The sequence below is a fragment of the Acanthopagrus latus genome, chromosome 15 (genome assembly GCF_904848185.1).
Source record: "Acanthopagrus latus isolate v.2019 chromosome 15, fAcaLat1.1, whole genome shotgun sequence".
Lineage (NCBI taxonomy): Eukaryota > Metazoa > Chordata > Actinopteri > Spariformes > Sparidae > Acanthopagrus > Acanthopagrus latus.
In genome coordinates, this window is record NC_051053.1 from 22,094,836 (window position 1) to 22,112,308 (window position 17,473).

At 40.8% G+C, this 17,473-nt stretch overlaps 3 protein-coding genes across 7 annotated transcripts in view; 1 reads left to right on the plus strand and 2 right to left on the minus strand.

Moving 5' to 3' along the window:
• LOC119033422 (VPS10 domain-containing receptor SorCS1-like) overlaps positions 1–17,473 on the plus strand; it is a 141,439-nt gene that overhangs the window by 14,325 nt on the left and 109,641 nt on the right. The window lies entirely within an intron of this gene.
• LOC119033428 (max-interacting protein 1-like) lies at positions 14–7,578 on the minus strand. Its single transcript, XM_037123518.1, has 6 exons — positions 6,952–7,578; positions 5,766–5,868; positions 5,589–5,618; positions 4,236–4,350; positions 2,163–2,334; positions 14–2,011 (listed from the first exon to the last, which is right to left on the minus strand). Exons 1-6 carry the CDS (start codon positions 7,178–7,180, stop codon positions 1,848–1,850), a joined length of 813 nt encoding a protein of 270 aa, XP_036979413.1. The 5' UTR covers positions 7,181–7,578; the 3' UTR covers positions 14–1,847.
• add3b (adducin 3 (gamma) b) overlaps positions 10,179–17,473 on the minus strand; it is a 30,620-nt gene continuing 23,325 nt past the window's right edge. For both annotated transcript variants that reach the window (XM_037123479.1, XM_037123480.1), the window contains exons 10-15: positions 17,011–17,271; positions 16,696–16,812; positions 16,067–16,156; positions 14,787–14,910; positions 13,166–13,261; positions 10,179–13,014 (exon numbers count right to left, since the gene is read on the minus strand). In XM_037123479.1, the coding sequence (XP_036979374.1) occupies positions 12,758–13,014; positions 13,166–13,261; positions 14,787–14,910; positions 16,067–16,156; positions 16,696–16,812; positions 17,011–17,271 (945 nt within the window). In that variant the 3' untranslated portion in view covers positions 10,179–12,757. The remainder of the gene's footprint in view (positions 13,015–13,165; positions 13,262–14,786; positions 14,911–16,066; positions 16,157–16,695; positions 16,813–17,010; positions 17,272–17,473) is intronic.

Consider the following 17,473-nt stretch of genomic DNA (forward strand, 5'->3'; position numbering starts at 1 on the left):
ACACTAGTTAATGTCAGGGTGGTAGACGTTTTATTAAGATTCCAGGGACACAGTTATGAGGAACCTATACAAAGTATTAGCAGGGGACCAGCAGCGCATGATTTGCAAAAAAGTCACCTTGGATGGCTGATTTGAGCACGGGAGAAAACATTCTGGGATGTGCTTTGACATATTTCCTTAACAAAAGTCTTTTTCATAGTGCATTTTATAGTTTCCCAAACAGGTTGGGGGGAGAAAATACCTGTTACAAGGAACTTTGTGCAAGAGTCATATACCCATGTTAAGACACAATTTGGTGGTGATCTACTTCGGACTTGGACCAAAAAAATGCAGATAAATGGTCTTATTGAAATGTCTTATTTGGTTTCATGGATTCTAACAGGTCAGCAGTGCAATTCAGTGTGTCAAATACACATTGAATTATTAGTGGGAAACCTCAAAATTTCAAGGATTTGAACTTTTTCCTGCTACAATACAAAAAAGATACAGTATTAAACATTGAAGTAAAAACCGAAGTTGGTATTCTGTAGTGTTTATGTTCATGCTACAGACATTTTTTAAAGACTTGTCAATCCAAAGCACAGTACAACATGATTAGACAAGCTACATTCAACACACATGCACCATAGCTTTTTTTTAAAAAAGAAATCAATTACAATCATTTTTACTTCAGATTATTATTATTATCAACTGATACCACTAACAGAGCAAGTGGAAACTAGCAAACTGCAATTTGGTGTTGGACGGACAGAATAATGTGCTAAACACAGCCAACGTTCAAGATATACTAAAAACTAGGCGCATTATTGCTTGAGCCTTGTGCTTGGACAAGTGCGGGATAGCTTATAACTGTCTAAATAAAGTTGAATTTGCACACAGTGCGAAAGAGATGTGTCATTCTTTTAACAAAAAAACATTTGAGTGATGCATTAAACCTGTAGCACTGTGTATGCTTCACTGGGGCTTAATTGTCAAGTCATCTGGTAAACATAAAAAAAGGGTTGTTATTGTTTAATTCAAGCATGACCAAGACCTAGCTACAGTAAAATTAAATATACCAAAAATAAATACTATAATCATATGCAAAATAAATTAGAGGAACAAGGGTGGACTACACCACCTGTTTGGATATGACTGTATGTCAGGAAGGACGCCACAGGGATCAATGATGGTTGTGGGTCTTAAAGCAGAGGTTATAGAAGTGTAATAAACATTTTGGAATGCTGACATAGTAGCCCTTGCCACTGGCTTGTACACGGACAAGAAGTGCCGTTTGGATATAACATCCAAAGAAAAGGGGCAAAGTTTTTACAAGGCAAATGGAGCAGACGTTCCCAATGGTGAGCTTCTAGCTGGTATTGGGTATGTTTGGGTTTTCTTGTTGTTGGTTTTTTGCTGGTTTCAGAGGATCAGCTTGACTAAAGGTACCGTTTCCCCTTCAGTGTTGAACACTGGTGCAGACACGGGTCCTCTACAGGATCAGTATTGGGTGCAGGTATGGTTGATTCAAGCTGGTAATGGGTTGTGGGACATTCAGGTTATTGTCAACTTGGAAAATGAGGAAACTATATTGCCAGAATTTGAGGCTGTTGTGTAAAACGTTTCGTGTAGAGGAAGCCCCTTGGCTTATGTAAGGAGACGTTTTAAACTTTTTAGACTGAGTTGAACATAAGGCTGGTTCTCAGGGTGGAGGAGCTCTTTCATTTGTCAGTTACAGGTGGGATTGAGGCTGGTTCTTCTGAAGAAAGGTTACCTAAACTGTGGGGGAGAATGGAGCTGTAGGCTGGTACTTTGAAAGGTGAAAGCCATAAAAGACTGCAGCTGAAGTGAGAGTATAGGCTGGTGTTTCAAGCAGAGAAGGCCAGTTTTAGACTGCAAGTGGAGTAGCCCTCATCACTGGCTGAGCTCTGCCGGCTGCTGTGGTCGTCCAGGTCACTCGCACCACTGGTGCTTACACTGTCCATTTCTCCATGGGAGAACTCAGTGCTTTCCACATCGATTTCAATCTCCTCTGTTGGAAAACAAAGAAAAATGCAAATGAATACAGATCTTAATATTTGAAAATGTGCATGGATGTTTATTGGGTTATAGATACTTGAGGAGTCTAAAACTCTACTGATGCTGCAAAGTTTTCTCTCGGATGAAGACTCTGATTCACTCACCTCTGTCAGACTCTGAGCGATCAGAGTCCATGCGGGAGCCCAGGCTGTCTGTACGGACCCTCTCCCGCTCTCCATGAGTCTGCAGCTGGGCTAGCTGCCTCTGCAGATGCCTCTGCTCCCTCTCTAAGGTCTCCAGCTGGTGCTGACTCCTCCGGTCCATCTCTTCAAGTTTCTAAAAATTGGTGAAATGCAAAAGAGTTAATTATACTCTTCTTACAGAGGAGTCTAAACATAATCAAGACAATCAACGTGAAAATCCAGTGTGACACATTTGGTGTTTGCATGAATTAAATCAGCCCATTATGACTGCGCCCCTGTAGTTGTTCCTCGTTATTAACATGCATGAGAAGATGGTTAGCTCATATGCAGTGATGTGAGGCCCCCTGTGCCTCCTAATAAATTATTCAACGCACGAGGATTGAAAGTTGCTGGTTGTAGAGGAATATCTGGTGTCTCTATGAAGTGGACATAGTACAACGATCACTGGATGAGAACGCTGGAATAATTTGGTCATGGTTTACAAATCTTACTCTTTTTACTTCCTTTGCTCTTGTATATTGGTTTCATGTACATTACAGTTATTTTATTATATACACTATTTTTACTGTGTTATGCACTAGTCGTATTAGTAAATGCAAGTCAGAGTAGCACTGCTTTTCTTGTCACACAATACAGGGCATTTTCTTTTTTTTAAATACTTCCTGCAGTCATGAGCTCAGTGCTTGCTGCACCTGCACCACCCACTTTTTACCCTCACACACAACCTCTGGTTCCAAAAATACAACCCAGCAGCATCCAGAAGCCACATTTCCTGGACTTCCAACAGGCAAGTCCAGAATAAACTGTCAAAATCATACAATGGGTACTTTATCCATTACACCCCACTGTGATAAACTCTCAGACTGTTGCCAGGATTGTTTTCTTACTGCAGCCCTCACATCACCCATCAACCGCCTCCCATTGCTAGAGTCTGCAAAGACTTGGCTTAAAGAAAAAAAATCCAATATTTCCACACCAAAAAAAGTTTATCTGGCTTTGACTGTAGCCATCAGGGGAGCAAGAGTGTTGAGTCTCGGATGCTTTCCTGCTTCACAACCATTTGTGCCCATTGCCAGTCTCATGCAGTCCGGAAACATTCAGCAGTCCCTTCAGTTCCAACATTCAGGACAGACATGTTGCGCTCAAGATCAATGGCCAGTGGACTATTCACGTGATCTGTTAGTCTGAAGGAACTGTACATTCCTAATGGCTGAACTGGTTGGCTAGTGAACCTTAACAGACTTGAAAAATGCGAGTCATGTTGCCTTTTTAGTGCTAGGCTACGTCATGAGTTTTAGTGAGTATTGCTGAGCAAAGTAAATAGAAGTAAATCAATCTTTTGTTTCAATCATGGATTGTTACAGATGGTCTGCGTGGTCTCACAGTGATAACAAAATAAATCACCAAAACATTGTATGCAGTAAGATGCAATGATAATTGTTTTATTATCACATCATAGTTGCCTTGAATCAGATGTTTACTTTCATGGAAAGAAGGCCAAACATGTTAACTTTTCTTCTCTTATCCCGGTGTCAGCTATGATTGCTACACAAGTGAGAGTGCTGTTATGTCTTTATCGACCTACACCCTCTCATCCAGCAGCAGGTGTTGAACTAACACACTAACAAATATACTGATGGACAGTAAAATGTCAGAACAGCACAGCAGCTTGTACTTCAAGGAAAAAACAAAATGTGGGCCATCAAGAATGTGAGCTAGGAGACTAAAACACAAATGTGTCCCATGGATAAAAACAGGATTGGTCTATTGTCTGGTTAGGCTTACATTACGTAAGATATGTAATTCACATACTGTCTCACATATGAATCAAACAGACATGTTATAAGTAACAGCTGTGCTTTAACTACTGTCAGAGGTCTAAATATCTGCAGTGGAAAACAGCCTGTTTTAGCACGATGACTGTTTATGGTTATGTTCCTACATTAGCACATGGTCAGTCAGAACAAAAAGCTGAATTTAGCCCTTAATCCCATTATGGTACCACAGTACAGAGGTTGCTATAGACTACCGCACCTTGATATGTGCTTTGGCCTTGTTGAGCAGTCCCAGTGTGGTGTGTCGACTGCACTCTGGTCCCAGAGGGATGAGGGACTTCAACTTCTCCAAACACAGCCGTAGATGTGCTCGTCTGTGGGGAGAGACACAATCAGAAGGGTCATTTCTCTCTACAGAGGGCAAACATGGAATATTGTGCATTATTTCCAGACTGATGCATTCTCGCTCCTCATCCAATTTGATTTGCATCGTAATAGTTAAGACATATAGCTATTTGATTGGTAGTGATCGATTCCAATTAAGATGCCATTAATTCCTCTGCGATGAGCAATGTAACAGTCAAAGCATTCAGGCACAATTAGTCTGTTTATCCATTTTGCAGTTGCAGTTATACATATTGGTTCTGTGTGGCCCCGGATTAAAAAGCTACTGCTGACTCTCTGTTTCTGGTCCACCGAGGCCTCTGGGCCTGTGGTCAGAACGAATGCAGAAACTGACAAAGGACACTCACTATGCTTTCAAATCATAGAGTAAAATGTAGGTCAAGTTGTGATGTCATCTCTCCTCTCTGCATTGGCCACCATTTTAAAAAGAAAAAAAAAAATGTGGAAGATGCCATTTTTTTCTCATCACTGCATGTCTCACACCAATATTCTTACACGCCTGGCTTGCCTTTGAGGATTAACTGGGCGTTTAGTTTTAGGATAAATGTGTCCTGACATTTGTTTCCTGCTCAAAGCAAAGAGCTGCCTCATCCTGGAGCAATACAAGCAAGCTGCTGTTGGATTTTGCAGCTGAGAATCTCTCAGGAAGGAGCCCCGTTGTCTGGAAACAGACGGTTCCCGTTTGCTGACTGGGGAAATGTCTGCATGTCCTCCAGGAGCAGTGCTGCTACTGAGGCTGCATTACACCGCCCGTTTATTTGCCTTGCAAAAATGCACACTCGCAATCATTTACAAAAGGCTGCATTTCCAAGTTGTTGATAAAAATGCCCTTTTTTTTAAAGACCTGCTATGATAATAAGCTGATTTATAAGCCTGCTGTACAGCTCGGTATGGTCACCATATTTAGCATAGCACCAAGATATGCAAACATGGCAGAATGGAGAAGGTTCTCAGTTTATCAGCTCGAAGCTCCATTTTGAGACAGCTGGCTCTTGAGATAAAGGTCCATTTGCTAGAGCAGTTTAAATACTTTGGGGATTTGTCTTTGTGCTTCTTCAGCACGTTCACATTTGGAACTTGTTCATACGTGGCAAAACTTGATTTAAGTGAGATGGAAGTATGAATCTAGGTTGAGTGCCCTTCTCATGTCTTTTTACTGTTTCTGTCATAAACATACGGACGAGCTTCTCAGTCTCGTCTCACTCACCTATTCTTTTCCAGTTCATTGTGTGCTGACCTGTTGAAACAATAAATATAGAAACAAAACTCTTATTAACATATTACACAACCTACGTGTGCAGAGCAAATCAAATAGCTGCATGAAGCAATGCTGCAATGGTTTCATTATCACACCGTGCATGAATCAAGACAAACATTAACTTACCTATTGTGAAGATTGTCCAATTTCCTGTTCTTGAATTTGCGCTGTTTCTGTTGGTGTGCAGTCTGGCCCGCAGGATATGTTGAAGCGTAGCCGTGCTCGCATTCTGGTGATAGAAAAAAAAAAAGATCAAGAGGATTAAATAGACTCTGCAGTTTTTCACAAATGTGCTACAAGCAATAAGGCTCCACGCAGGCTTGGATTTGCATGATGCATGTGACCTGATTTGGCCTGAATTCTAAATTGCATTTAAATGTGAGACCGAAGGCAAAGAGTGTGTAAACCTCAGTGAACCCTCATCAGGAAATCTTTATTCCAGCACAGTTGTTTCCAGTTTTGATACCAATGCATGTGTCTATCATGAGAGTAGGAATATTTAGTACTTCTCTACAGTATCCCAGCTGCACTACATTTCCCATGAACCCCGCCAATCCCAGTAACATGCGACGTCAGACACGAACCCGGCGCGCGATTGGCTACCCGCAGTGACTCTCGCGCTGGGAACATGCGTCCCGACCAATGACAGCTTCACAATTTGTTCCATGTGGAAACCATGTGAACAACACATACAAGGAAGCAGCAGCAGCAGCTGCTCCTGAAAATGATAGGTGCGCGTTGAATCGGACACTTTGACGGGAAATAAGCTCCTGATCGCGGTTTGTTTGTGCAACAGGGTCCGTGAATGCGATATTTGTCCGGAACATCTGAACATCTGAGCGGAGCAGCGGTGACAGAAGCTGCTGCAGGCTCAGATTAAAGATCAGATCGGAAATGAGCTCTCAAACCACCACAAATGTCTACACGCATTAACCTAAATGTGCACACATGCGACCCGGTTTGGGAACAATAAAGTCACTGGACCGAGCCTGTTCCGGTTCGGTTCTGCAAAACAAACAAACGACCGGGGAGCAGATCAGTCAGCTGCAGGCTATTGTTGCAATAAAATGCAAAGTGCTTCCTGAATCCAGACTGTAGGCTACCTGTCCACTTCTTTTACAATTCCCTCACATGTAGTCAGAGTTGGGTCGATTAGTCTACAGTTCCCCCAGTAGCAGGTGAACGATCGCCGGCTGATCTGGGGCCAGTTCATCTTGTCCGCTACGCGTCTTTTGTCGCCTTCGCCTCTATTGTTGTCTGCTCGGCGCATTACGTGTTAATATCCCCTACAAGCCCCCGTGTGTTTACTTACTTCCGCTGCTCTTCTCGACATTTTCTATGTAATTTGCCGCATCGAGCAGCACTTGCACGTTCTTCATGAAAGTGCCGATTTGGTCCATTGCGGAACATTTGGAGTATAAAACGTCGCTGAAAGAATAGTCGGACATCTCTCCGAAATCCTGCTGGTCCATGGACGCATCAGACTCCGACAGGACCTCTTCGGGTTTCAGCTCGCTGTGCTGTCGCATGTACTTAACCATTTTCACTTGAGGCTCTTTTTTCTTTTTCTTTTCTTTTCTGTTTTTTTGTTACGTGGGGGGTTTGACAAATAAAGCGGCGCTGAAACGTGTTCTCCTTGTCCCGTCTGTGAGCTCTGAGCCGATGACTGAAATGAACTGGGCTCGATGGAATTGCAGTCCTTAGCCTCAGCCACTTGCCCTACTTGGTGGATAATCCCTCCCACTATCGCATGCACATTGCATTCATTGTCAACCGTGCCATGATAAATCCTCATTATCAATACTGCAGGAGAGCAACACATAACGCACATAAACGCCGGTTTTCATTTATCGGAACAATGCTGCTTTATCCCGGCCGGCATTAATATGGGAATAATTCTGAGAAATGAGGAGCTTCCTTTCATGTTGCACGCAGCTCCTGCCTGCAGACTGGGGGAAAAGTGAAAAGCATAAAAGGCCACATGGCTGAAGATGGCATCAGGTCTGATGAATTTTGCAACCTGGATATCAGGGGCAGGGTTGATCTCTGCTTCAGGTGTCTGAGGGGACACTTTAAAGGTGCAGTCTGTAGTCTGAGAGACATTTTGAACAGCAGGGAAATATCTTTGTTTTTTGTTTTTTTTCTTTTTTCTTTTTTTAATGCCATAAAACAAACTCTTTGTGTTCATGGCTGAATAAACTGTATAAACAAACTGACCTTAAAGGATAATATGATACTATTTTACTTTGTTTACATGTGGCGGACCCTGCCACCTTTCTGGCTTCAAATAGTGTTCTGAGGACCTTATTTCCTCTGAGAAAAGCTTGTTTATTCACTTATGGACATTTTAATATTCCTGAGTTTGTATTATCACCTCATGTGTTTGAATTTCTTCTTTAAGACTATTTGCATCCCGAAGTTAGGAGTTTTAAGCTGTTTTTTTTTTTTTTTTGCGGCACACAATGCATTTATATGATTTCTGAGGCATTAACAGATTATTTGTCTCCTTTAATCTTATATGTCTCTCTTGAAGTCTCTTGTTTTAAACTCACTCACATAGGGATTACAAGAAGGGGATTAAACCGATGAAATTATGTCTAATGTCGGCATCTTCAGTCGCTGCTTCAGTTTCAGCGAACAACAGGATTTACATGGCAGTGAATACATCCCTAACCTTGAAATTGAGTTTACTTCTAGCTCAGTGGTGCACTTCTGTCGTCCCCCTGTCCTTTTTGACTGATTAAGAAGTCATTTTTCTTTCCTCCCACACTGTGAAAGATGGAGGAGGACAGAGGGGAAAGGGCCTGCCTTTACGAGGCCAGCCATGCGTGCAGGGCTGTGTTGTGCCTCCGAGACAATGGGTGCAGATGGCCGGCCGGCTGCAGATGTGGCCAGGCCTGTAACGGACGCCTGTGAGAGAGCACACCCTCCCATGGAGTCTATTTCAGCTGCCTGGCAAGGCCTGACACACACAGACGGCGCTGATCTGGAGTCTGAAACAGAGACGCACACTTTAGTGGCAATAATGCGCGACATTTTTGGACAGATGCAAAGGTGTGTCGTATAATCTGGACAGGTTGATTTTGCATCTTTTCCATTTCATTAAGGTTCCTGTTAGGGAACAACTCCCATATGACATCAGTGCAAATCATCGTCTGCTACCCATTTGCTCAAAAAGGACAAAAAAACATAAATGAGTCAGACTTGAGAGTCCAGCGGGGAGGTGGGGATGGAAACTGACAGCATTTCACCAGGAAAAGGCTCATCTGTGCTGTGAGGCTCATGTGCACACTGGCTGAGTGTGCAGGCAGCACGCCGGTAGCGGCAGCGTGGAAAGCTGACCCGCTGTAGGTTGGTGTAGAATGTGACCCCAACTGGAGTAATCTGAAAAGCCTGAGGATTACACCAGTGGCTCGGCTGTCACAGAGGAGGCACAGTGGCACGGCGCTGGTGTGTGTGGTTATGAGAGAATGTGCCAACCGTCCCACACGGCAGAAAAATACAAGGCGTTTTTAGAATATATCTTTTGATCCATGGCTGTCTATCTGTTCGTCTGTCTGCTTCTCATATGCTGGTGGTCTGCAAGAAGAGGGTCTCAGATTAGGCTTTGTGCAGCAGCAGCCGTCCCCCTGTTGTTTTAAAACAATAGCTGCACTTTGCCCCGAGGTCACAGCAGAAGGACACTCCAGCCGGCCAGACGTGTGTCACCTGCTCCGTCCTCTCCTTAGCACTGTCAGGACAAGGAAGGAGCTCAGCGCTAAGCTTTGTCATCCACACATTGTGAGGGGATTGTTTAGATAACAAGTTTGGAAGCTGGCGATTATCATGCTTATTAGATAACTATTGAAAAAAGCCAGAAAAAGTTGAGAAAAGGCCTGTTTATTCACCAGTGAGAAACCACTTCCCACGACCAGCGTATTCTTAATATTTGTCACTTATTATTCTTATTTCCAAATAATATTTTTTAAATTTTTCTTCATTTTGTCACTTTTTAGTTCAGTTAATCTGCTTTACCTTTTGACCTCATCTTGTCCTTATGCCATCTCTTTGGAGAGGTGTGTGTCAGTTGGGGGGTGGTGTAGGTATAGATCCTGTCACTCCCCCAACACGAACACCTGTTGGAGACACCAAATCCCCTCTTTGTCTTCACAGCCCCCTCTCAGTGGATTACCATGACAACGCCCATTCATATCATGGCTGAAGACTGATTATACAGCTTCACACGGTCAATTATCACTGAACAGAGTGCATTGTTTTAGGGGGACGCTGCTTTTTCTAAAAAAAAAAAAAGGGGGGGGGGGGGGCGGGGGGTGGAGGCTGTGTAAATAGTTTTCTAGAAAGCTTTATTTCATACTTGAGGTGATGTGTAGTCTGTAGAATTAGAGTTTCACACCAGACCACAGCTGAAATAAATGCATCCAGCAACATTAAAAAAAAAAAAAAAATACCCCGCCCATGTTCGAAAGTGTGTTTGTAGAACGATAAGAAATGATAACAGCAAATATCTCTCAGTCAATGAGCAAGAGAGCAATAAAACACTTATGGAAACATATGCCAGCTTTTATTACATCAGGTGGAAGGCAATTTTAAAAGGACTGACTTTGAGGCAAGGTGACTGTAATGTAAAGCACCGCGGGGACACAAACAGCTATGTAAACAGAAAACAGGGTACAAGCACTAGGCACACACATTACTTAAGTAATAAGATTTGTAAACACAGTGCGCTGTGCATTAAAGGTGAAATAAAAAACCGTGTGATGAAAGTAGTGTTAAAATATTGTTATTAGATTGTACTGTCACATTTTCTATGTTTCATTGTTTAACATTTGGTTTAGCGCTTAACAAAAGAACGTTGCAGAAACAAACTATTTACAAAGACTTCACTCCCTTTGGGTCAAAACAAACCATTCACATTATTGACTGGGATGTAAATATATGGTCCTCTAATATACTTTATATCAAACTCTAACAGTGGCTATGAAGACACGCTTTCCACCGCGTGTTGCCTTCACCTGACTTTCTGGATAACATGAGTTAAAGCATCCGTCACATTCAACTTTCTGTGATTCATTCAGCCTTGGCACTTTCATTGTCACCATCCAAAACAAGTAGTTATTTTCTGTCAATTCCGTAAAAGGCGACTTTGTCGCTCATAAACATCGATATGCAACAATCATCACTTTGCTGAGCTCTTTCTGTTAGTCACAGTCAATTCTTTGTCACAATTACAATAAAGCAGCAACCATGGGAACAATACCACTGACAGGAATGTAAGAACAACATGAATTATTACTGTATCATCACTCACAGGATGTTTAGTATAAGAGTTAGTATGTAAAGTAAATATGTAAAGACTATCAAATCATTTATTGAACTATCAAACACTATTGTAATACCTATTATATAAACCAACATATATTATTACAAGATAATATAGCTATGAAGAGGTTCAGATATAAATCGTACTTCTTATAGGGCTGAACGCCGTAACGTCTTTATACGTTCAGCCAACACGACTATTGGATTGTTAATTCTTAAAATTGTTAAAACAATTTTCTTAGCTTTCAGTATACATTCAACGATGACCCTGGTTACACCTGGCATTAACGTGCTTCTTGGGGGCTTCCGCTCAGAAGTGGACAGCTTTAAGTATTCACTCCTAATATTACTATGCTTCTCCACATGCGTCTCAAGTGACAACGTTTGAATTGATCCCACCTCTCCACTCTGTGCAAATCAACACAGGCTACATTAGTTCTGTTCGCAAAGAACAAAAGGGATGTTATTAACAGTAGCCAACATGAGAGAAAGAAATACCTATATGTTAATTTTAATCACACGTTAAATCACAAAGTTTGGAAAGGTTCTCCTAACCAGTGTTAATTTTGTTAACTAAAAGTATTGCGAAAAATGTTTGTCAAGGACCTTTTTTTCATGAAGATGAGATGATGACGAGCTAAAAAATAGATCCTTCGTAATAACAACTATGAGGAACTGTGTTTTGTTTTCAGTGATGAGAAAGGATGGGACTAAACCCAAAGACCAAATGCAAAAAATATTTGCTCTGCATTGTTCACAAGTTCGATGATGATAATAATAATAATAATAATAATAATAATAATAATAATAATAATAAACAGACTGAAACTATGAAGGTTGAAAATGACTAAAATGGAAAATAGCTGCCAAAATTAACACTGCTCCTAATTATTAAACAATTCCCATGATTTCACTATTTTTTATGGGAGTCTGGAGACTTTCTCCACCAAAGAACAAAGACTTCGCCTATATTAATTACTGGTTACTTTATTCCCTAAAATATTGATGTTTACTGTCAATAAAATATTTAGTAAATTTTCTGTAACACTGGGTTCAAACAGCTGCATAACATCCGCAGCTTAAGACACTGTTAGAGACAGAGCAGCTGACGGGCCACTACAGCAACACTTTAAGGAAAGAAAACAGCTTATTGAATTCAATGGCAGATTCACAAGAAGGCACAACTGATTTAAGAGTATGCTGTGGCCATTTTGCCAAGTTTAGTAGATGATACTTAGATGTGACCCAGGACACACTGGCCCCAACCAGACCTCAGTGTGTCTTGGGTGCATTCACACCTGTAGCTGATTGGATCACTCAAGATGTATATTACTGCCAGGTGTAAACACGACCAATGAACTTGTGCAAAAAGTAAAAAAAGAAATCATGAATGCGTAGCTGTAATATGATGTTTTCATAACCTTCACAACCCATTAGTCCTGTTATCAATGTTTGAACCCCATTAAAAATATGGGTAATAACAACCACAAATGTGCGGTTTTATATTCACTCGTCATTTGATTTCGTCTCTTGCTGAGCCCTTCAGGAATTGTCGATCACAAATTTTCATGGGAATAGAAATACAAAACATCCATTTCACCATCTTGGAAAAGCATTCACATGAAATAATAGCTGTGAATGACGGAAGATGTGTTAAAAAAAAAAAAAAAAACAGTCCTGGGAGACTTACTAAGTGATAGTCATTTGTCTTATTTCACTTCCCTCAAAAGCTGAAAATTCAGAACTCAATTCAGATGTTCTCCTAACAAAACACTAACTGTTTTTTACAATAAATGCCCTCAGGCTTCTGTTTTTTCTTTTTCCTTCTCATCCTTCTTTTTCTTGCTCTTTTTCAAGAACGAAGGTGTGCGGAACTTCTTTTTCTTTTTCTTGGGGGACTTGGTCTGGCTCTCTGGGGTCTGAGCCTCCCCCGTCTTCTCCTTCGACGTGATGGAGATTTCCACCGTTTCCGTAGTGCTCACGCTCATCTTGGATATCTCAATGCTCAAGTCGTCCTCCAGCTCTGACAAGTGGTCCTTCCCATTAGGAATTGTGTCTGCCAAACAGCGAAGAGGGTTGTGGATAAGTAGTGCAATTACACAGACAAGGCTGTAATAATACAGATTACCCCACAGGGACATTAACCACGGAAACAAACAAGCAACTAGTTCTAACATCATTTCGGTGCCTGTTGACTTGCTAATTACCTTGTTTAGCCGGCGTCATTATGGGAGAGAGGGAGAGGGAGATAGTGGAGCCATCAAATGTCGTCATCTCATCTGCATCAGTGGCATCATCATCGTCTGTAGAATGATTACAGCCTTCAGTGGTCAGTCATTCAGCTAGTTACTGTTCATGTGAGGTGTTTACCATCAACATTATGTCCTTTACAGTTTTATCTTTTCACTGCTCACAGAAGCAACAAGACTAAGAGAGCACAGTCATGCCAGCAGGTCTAAGATAAATGCTATTATACACATGCTAACACATTCACCATGAAAATCAGGCACACTTAAAAAACTCTTTCAAAGCACCTTAAATCAACAGTGTCCACATTCTTGAAGCCTTTGTTATCTCATCTAAATTATTACTGTGAAATTTCAAAGGATCTCAAGGATATTACTTGTTTATAATGGTTTGATATTTTGACATTGGACAATACTATCATACTGATATTTAGCAGGTATTTACCTTCATTATAGTTTGTTAGCATGCTAACATTAGCTAATTAGCACTAAACGCAAGTCACAACCAAATCTGTTGTGAATGTCATTAGTGTTGCAGGTCATAAAATACAGCATAAGACAAATTAGTAATCCATAAGGGGGATGTGAATGGCTGAATCAATTTTGGTAATGCTTAGAAGAGTCTTCAGGATTCTCTCTCTGGATGCATGAATGTCTGCAGAAGTTTGCAATTAATCGTTTAATTCTTGAGATATCTCAGTCTGGATCAAAAATTGATGATCCAACTGATCATCCCCAGCTGACACTGCCATCCAAGCCCATGCTGCTAGCAAAACCAAAACCCAAAAAACACTGAGCTGCTATAATAACTCTGCTACATTCTATTAATATCTATTATCTGATGTGTTCCGAGAATGTCACAGTATTGTGATGGTGAAAAGTAAAGGTGCTACGTTAATGCACAGTTGTAGACATGTTTCCCGCCAACGCGCACATTTTTTCCGAGACACAAGTAGTTTGACAGGACCGACGTCTTTGCAGCTCATCTCTCACCGTCCCTGTCAGCTGACATCACAGCTCAGAGAAGAGTGAAGCAATAGAATTTTTTTCTCCTGCTGGAATTCTTGCTGGAAAAACCCTCATTTATGTGAAAACAGTTCCAACATTTCCTCTAGAAAGGGAGCGAGCAAGCACTATAATCAACTGCCTGGACTGCAGGCTAATGACACTGTTTTTAAGTGGATGCATTAAGTACAACAAACATTTGGGATATATATAAAACTAAAACGCTGGCATCAGACCCAAGCAATCAAGTAATCGAATTCATGCAATTACATCTAATGTGTTCTCCTTAACTGAAAAATCAAACAAGTTCAATTTGAGCTCATAATTCTTCAGAAATCAGCATTTAATAGGCTCTAAACTCGACTCTCTTCTTTCTGGCTTTGCATGAAGTCAGAGATTGCTGCGAGCCCCTCAGATTAGCTTTGTCTCTGCGTCTCACTTTTCCTCCATGACCTCTGCGACCCCAAAGGATTCACTTCAAAACATCATTCACTCATAATCTACATGGGATTATGTCAGATATGAGTGTGTGAGAGCCCCAGTAGGATTTGATTAAGTATGGTGCACTGTAGACTACCTTGTTGGCATTGCTGTTTTTTTTCTACTGTGTTCTTGTACTCTTCCAGCTCCTTCTCTGTGAGATTATCAAAAGGGTTGGGGGGAAGGGAGCGAGTGTGCTCCTCGTCCTCGATGATGAAAGCCTGATTGAAAAGAGAAAATAAGAAGACATGATGGTCACTTGATGTGATGCACTTTGCAGGAAATAAAAGTAATTGCTCATACTTTCCTGCACAATTGTCAAATCAACATCCAGAGATCAAATACATTGATGGCCTAATTTGATCCAGAGGTGCATCGCATTAGCCTCTATTATAAAAATCAATTGAATGCTGTTTTCACCAACATGACATTTGTCTTTATTTTTGGGTTGCTTTAAGTCTCAATAAAAAAATGACATGAAGAGACACAATATTGGTGTCTTCTTTAACAGTGACACTGTAGACATTTGACTGACTTGATTGGCCCATATGGGTTGCATTATTATATGTTATTATCTGTTTGCTTGCAATTATGCAGTTTGGGGAATTGATATTTAATAGTTCTGTTTTGATCTGAGTAAGAGGTCCTATCTGTCTGTAGACGCCTCTGACTGCCTGTAGCCACTCGGTGGACGTGTTGGTAATACTAATTTAAAATTAGCAATTAAACTGATTAGCTATTACACACTGAAAAAAGACACAGTTGAAATGTAAAGATCACAGTTGGTTTGGGTGTAAAAACAGTTTTTTGTACTTTTTGGAATTACCCTTTGATTATCTGAACCCCTGCTCTCTGTTTTGTCTAACCACGTTTTAACCTTCAACCCTCTTGACTTAAGCAACAATTAAGGACAAGATCATCCATGCATATGAGCACTGAAGCGATTAATCAATCACGCGATTAGTCAAGCTAAATAAAATGCATTGCCAACTACTCTGATAAGCAATAAATGGATTCAGTCATTTTCCAAGTAAAAAATGTAAAACATCTGACGGTTCCAGCTTTGTAAATCTAATAATACGCTGCTTGTATTTGTCACTTAAGATAGTAAATGAAGAGTCATTGGGTGTTAAGCTGTTGACTGAACAAAAGAAACAATATGAAAGCACCACTTTGGGTTCTGGGATATTATGTTGAGCATTTTTAAAGATTTAATAGACTAAACAATGAATCGTGAAACTGATCAGCTAATTAATTGATCATGAAAACAGTTGTTTATTGTTGCCGTTATGAGGTGATTTACTTTTGATGTCAATTAAATGTTGTGAGCACATTTTGATAACCGCAGATGCTTGTGGAAATAGTAAATATACTCACTGGTCCTGGGATGGTGTCCACAACAATGCCTGATAGTAACTGAGACTTTGGTCCTGGAGTCATCTGGTCTCCTCTGTGCTGTTCCTTTATCTGAACAAATGTATCCAACAAAATCATTTTAAATCTGGTTCAGGAATCATTTACATCACATAAAATACCTTTATACAGCACTACACTTTCTAACATCAAGTGTGTCTAACATAATCCTACAAACACTCACCAAATGACAGTTCATTCAATAGATCAATCAATCACTTGACTTTTAAAACTAATTCATTTGCAACAGTTTAAATAATAAATTAATTGTTTTGGTTATTTTTCAAGCAAAACTTTTGATGTTCATGATCTCAAATCTGAAAGTTCTGAATCAAACAAGCAATTAGGCAACAATCAACTTGGTCTGCGGGAAATGATAACAGACACAAAACTACCGAGAAAAAATAAATTGCAGTTTAATCAATAAGAAAAATAATTGTAGGTTGCTGCCCTGCTTCAAGAACACACTGGTTGCTGAAATTATGATACAACACAGGCAGAAAGAATGAATGAAAATAGTCCTTAAGTGTTTCGAGTATTTCAATATGCAGAGGCGATGCTGTGTGAAAAAATGTGATGATATTTCAACTGACCCGGTTCCTCTTATCCTGAACCTCTGTGGGATCAGTGTTAAGTGGGACAAACTGGTTGGGGTCCTCAATCTTTATTGGTGTGCCGACGCTGTTGCCTGGCTGTGAAGACTTCATCCACTGAAGAGACAAAAAACAACAGATGAATAAGTCAAAACTAAAAGATTTAAATGTGCATTTACCAAACTGACCACAAGAGGGTAGGCTAATACAAAGGAATGACAGCTCCCAACATCACTGCTGCCTTCACAGGCCAGAAACAGTCAGGGGGAGCTCAATATTTTTTCTTGTTACAGTTTGACATGAAAATCAACGCACCACAGTCTTGGTCCTGGGGCTCACGTCTCCGCTGGGTGACTGTTCAGGAACATTGACCCTCAAGTAGCTGTTGGGCGAGTTGAGCCACCGAGTCCTCTCTCTCTGCTGTTTCTGAGCCATAAACTTGAAGGGGCTTCGCAGACCCATCTCGCTATCCTCCGGTGGCACGGCTGACACCGTGGCAGGGATCTCCACGTCGTTCTTAGAGCGGGGCTTTTCACGGACAATGGGGTTCCTGTAAGAGTAGCCTGTTCTGTATCCCTTGAAGGTCACACAAAGAGAAAATACTATTTTTAACTGATTTCCTTTGCCAGAGATTAAATGGATTGCAGTATTTTGCCCTGTTCTTTAGTCGTCCCTCGCAATCCATTAAATAAGTAATTTCAACTCGAAAAGATCCAGAAATTCAAACAGATGCATGGGCCGCCCAAGATCCACTTACACAATGCTTCTAAATATTTAA

What these genes read in the sequence shown, in the direction of transcription:
- LOC119033428 (XM_037123518.1), bottom strand. Translation starts at nt 7,180, where the DNA reads ATGGTTAAGTACATGCGACAGCACAGCGAGCTGAAACCCGAAGAGGTC. An exon ending in TGTCGAGAAGAGCAGCGGAA is followed by an intron (nt 5,869 to 6,951) that starts GTAAGTAAACAC and finishes TTCTATCACCAG; the next exon opens with AATGCGAGCACGGCTACGCT. An exon ending in TTGGACAATCTTCACAATAG is followed by an intron (nt 5,619 to 5,765) that starts GTAAGTTAATGT and finishes TTGTTTCAACAG; the next exon opens with GTCAGCACACAATGAACTGG.